The 3,281-nt window shown below is 45.8% G+C and overlaps 1 protein-coding gene across 1 annotated transcript; it reads left to right on the top strand.

The window, feature by feature from the left end:
- Positions 1 to 512: 512 nt before the first annotated feature.
- LOC147900129 (uncharacterized) lies at positions 513 to 2,957 on the top strand. Its single transcript, XM_087377479.1, has 4 exons — positions 513 to 945; positions 1,563 to 1,633; positions 1,756 to 1,844; positions 2,030 to 2,957. The coding sequence occupies exons 1-4, from the start codon at positions 526 to 528 to the stop codon at positions 2,758 to 2,760; spliced, it is 1,311 nt and encodes a 436-aa protein (XP_087233605.1). The 5' UTR covers positions 513 to 525; the 3' UTR covers positions 2,761 to 2,957.
- Positions 2,958 to 3,281: the final 324 nt, after the last annotated feature.

Here is a 3,281-nt window from a genome sequence, read left to right on the forward strand (position 1 = left end):
TGATTGCTTGATAAAGTGCAACCATCAAGTGTCCATTGCTTCCTTCCTCCAATCCCTACCTTGCCCACTTGCCCCCATTCCCCCCCCTCCCCGCCCCACATCCGTGCCCCTTCTTTGTAGGGTAATCTCTCTTCTCTCTCTCTCTCTCTCTCTCTCTCTCTCTCCCCTAGACATTCAAATGTATAATATTCTTTTGGATTCATGCAATACATAAGACCTTTAAACTCTAGTAGAAATATATAATTCACTAAATAATTCTCTCTCTCTCTCTCTCTCTTACGTACATGGTGATGCACACGGAAGGACCTTTAAAGTTGAAGGATCGTTTTGCATCAAGAATCCCACAAAGGGAGTTGCACAATGTACACATGCCTGTTGGTACTATAAAGGGGGTGGAGTGTGTAAGATGTATGGAAAAAGGCTATCGAAAGAGAGAGAACAAATGCCAACACGTGTGGTGAGCATATACAGGTCTCACACACACATTACTTTGTGTTTGTTGCAGAGTTCAATCTAGCCAACAGTATGCGTATCCGCAAACGCCTCCTCCCTCCTCCTTCGCCATCGACCTCCGCTCATGCCCTCCGCTCTCACCTTCCCTTCCCTTCTTCTTCCAACATCGACTCCCCCATGCCTCCATCTCCCTCTCTTCCTTCTCTCCTCGAGCACCCACGTCGCCTCGACTGCCTGCCTCGCCTTTGCTGTCCATTACCTCTTCACAACTCTTCGTTGCAGCCGCTGCATAAGCTCCGAGACGCTTACATTGATCACCTGGGTTGCAGCCACAAGATCGCATCGGGTCCACGCCCCGCGGCCGTAGCCGAGAACGAGGACACACAGTGTTGTAGCGTTCCGGAACAGCAAGACGAGAAGGAAGAGGAACACGGCGAAACGACCAGACCCTCGCCATTTAACGAAAACGCCCTCGAGACCGCCGCTGTAGAGGTAGGGCGGTGCCCCTCATCATGCAAACCCTTGTTTTCAAGACGCTAGGGTTTTTGGAATTCTCGTTTTAAGCCTAGAGCAACAAATTTAGTTTTGAAGTAAAATTGCTTTGTCTAAGGATTCGCTCACCTGCTCTAAGTTCGAGCCATATGGCGTGCAGTGAATCTTACTTTTTCTTGTTCTAGTTTGTGAAAATGCAATGAAAAGCTGTACATAACCTTAAATGCCCTCACTTAGGGATGCTTATCCATTTACTTTCAAAAGGGTTTGTTGTCCTTTCAAAAGGTTGTAATCTTACAGTATCAAATACCCAAGAGCTTATTACAGAGCGTTGTTATGATACGCACTACGTCTTTAAAAGTTCTGTCGTCGTTTAGGGCCCTACTGTTGGCGAGCAACACGATATTGTGGCTACCCGTCGCGGCCTCGCTGAGCCTAGTAGCGTCGTTCTGAGTCCTGACGCCTGCATTCTTGCTCCACATGCATGCAGTCTATTCAATTGTAATATTTAAGGCTTACGCTAGGGTTTGAAAGCTTCTGCCGTTGTGTGAGAGCTGCCCCGACCTGTGCTCCCCAATGGATATTAAGTTCCTGTCTACGTTCTGATGCTTCTGTAGCCAAGGAGGCGCCAGAAGAGGCAAATAATTATCAGAGCACAATCCACAGGCAATTCGTCAAACTCTTACAGGTCGAGGACTACGCCCGTGCTTTGTTTCTTTTCGATGTCTGAAATCTCTCTCCCCACCGTTTCTGATGATTTGCACTCCTTTGATGGCTAGTCTCATATGAATTGCTATTCTCCTCGTGCAGACGTTGCCCACTTTCATCAGATGAAAACCCTGAATCTGTGGAGAATATAAATGACAGGACTGTAGCTGCCTTACCACAAACGGCGGAAGGTTTGACTCTCGTATAACATAGTGCGACTGTATTGCACAGTGCGCCATCACGTGATTTTCTCTGTCGCTGATGTTAGCTATAGGGTCAAATAGGTACGGTGATTCCTCCTGTTGAGCTTAATCACATATATTTCAGGAGTTATTGATTTACTCTCATGGCTTATCGCTTGCGCGCTCTGAAGCAGACTATAAGGTCGTGTCCTTGGATCCGGCAGCTAGGCCCGAGGGAGTAGATATGGTAGAGCACGATTATGCCGCATTCAGCGCCCCACGCTTGATGCCTCCTATTCCAGAATTAGTGAATGATAGTTTTATTTTAGAACAGAATGGACGCGGTGTGGAGGATGAGCGAATAAGGGGAGGTATGAAAGTGCATGATCAAGAATTAGACCAGGAGAAGTCTGTAGAGGCAGAAGACGGGGAAACTAAACTTCGCACTAGAGATCAAATTGAGCTCGGGGCGGATAAAAGCTGGGAAGCGAAGCGAGCAAGATCATTGGATGAAGGGACAAGCTGGCAAATCGCGATGGACGTGAATGAACACCAACAAACAAGAGGAGCTGAGTCGAACAGGAAGGGCAGACAAGAGCTTTGGAGAAAGAACAATCAGAATTTCTTGCAAGGAGAAAATATGCACCAATCTACAAATGATGAAGGCGAGGTGACGTTGCAGAAGAGTAGGAGGAAGAAAAATAAGAGGCGGCGCTTCAAATCGCTTCATGAAATCGTAGAACAAGATTCCTACGATCCACAGCCAAAGCATCGACGAGCAGGGACAGGAGAAGCATCCAATGAGCAACATTCGCAAAACAGCGAGGTCCTTGCTGAATCGGGCTCAGAGTTTGAATCCGCGAGTCAGAAACGGAGGTGCGTGCTCAATAGCGATCCAACAGAGTGGAGGCTTTACGTACTGTGATGCCTTGTGCGTTTGGGCCGCCGGCAAGAGAAGAAGAGTCGTGTATGCATGAATCAAGTTGTTAATCTCGAGATACCTGTTTGACAATAGTATACCAGCGTGGTGATCAGCTCATCGTCTCCAAAGTATAGCACGCTACGCTTATACGTCGTGAATTTTCGACGATCTGTTCCGTCTCTCATCTTAATCGACCGAATTATCTATCTATGTTCAAAGTCTCAACTTCGTTATAGCTACATTAAATCGTTGGTGCGCTTTTTCTTTATTGCTGACTTCCGAGTACTAGAGTGATTTTTATGTAACTTGTGATTTTTGTTAAACTTTTAAGTTTAAGAATGAGGAATGGAAAAGGAAGGTTTATTTTCTTATATTTTGCAAGGTACTCTAGTCCGACATAGCCACATCTTGCTAGTATGTAATTTTATTTCTTATCATTATATCCTCTCATACAAATCATGCATGACGTTATGTGTGATAGACTACATATAAACCTTTATTACTCTTTGATTCCTCCACAAAGT

This window comes from Dipteris shenzhenensis, chromosome 7 (genome assembly GCF_047967505.1).
Source record: "Dipteris shenzhenensis isolate YYH24624 ecotype China chromosome 7, Dip_SZ_1.0, whole genome shotgun sequence".
NCBI lineage: Eukaryota > Viridiplantae > Streptophyta > Polypodiopsida > Gleicheniales > Dipteridaceae > Dipteris > Dipteris shenzhenensis.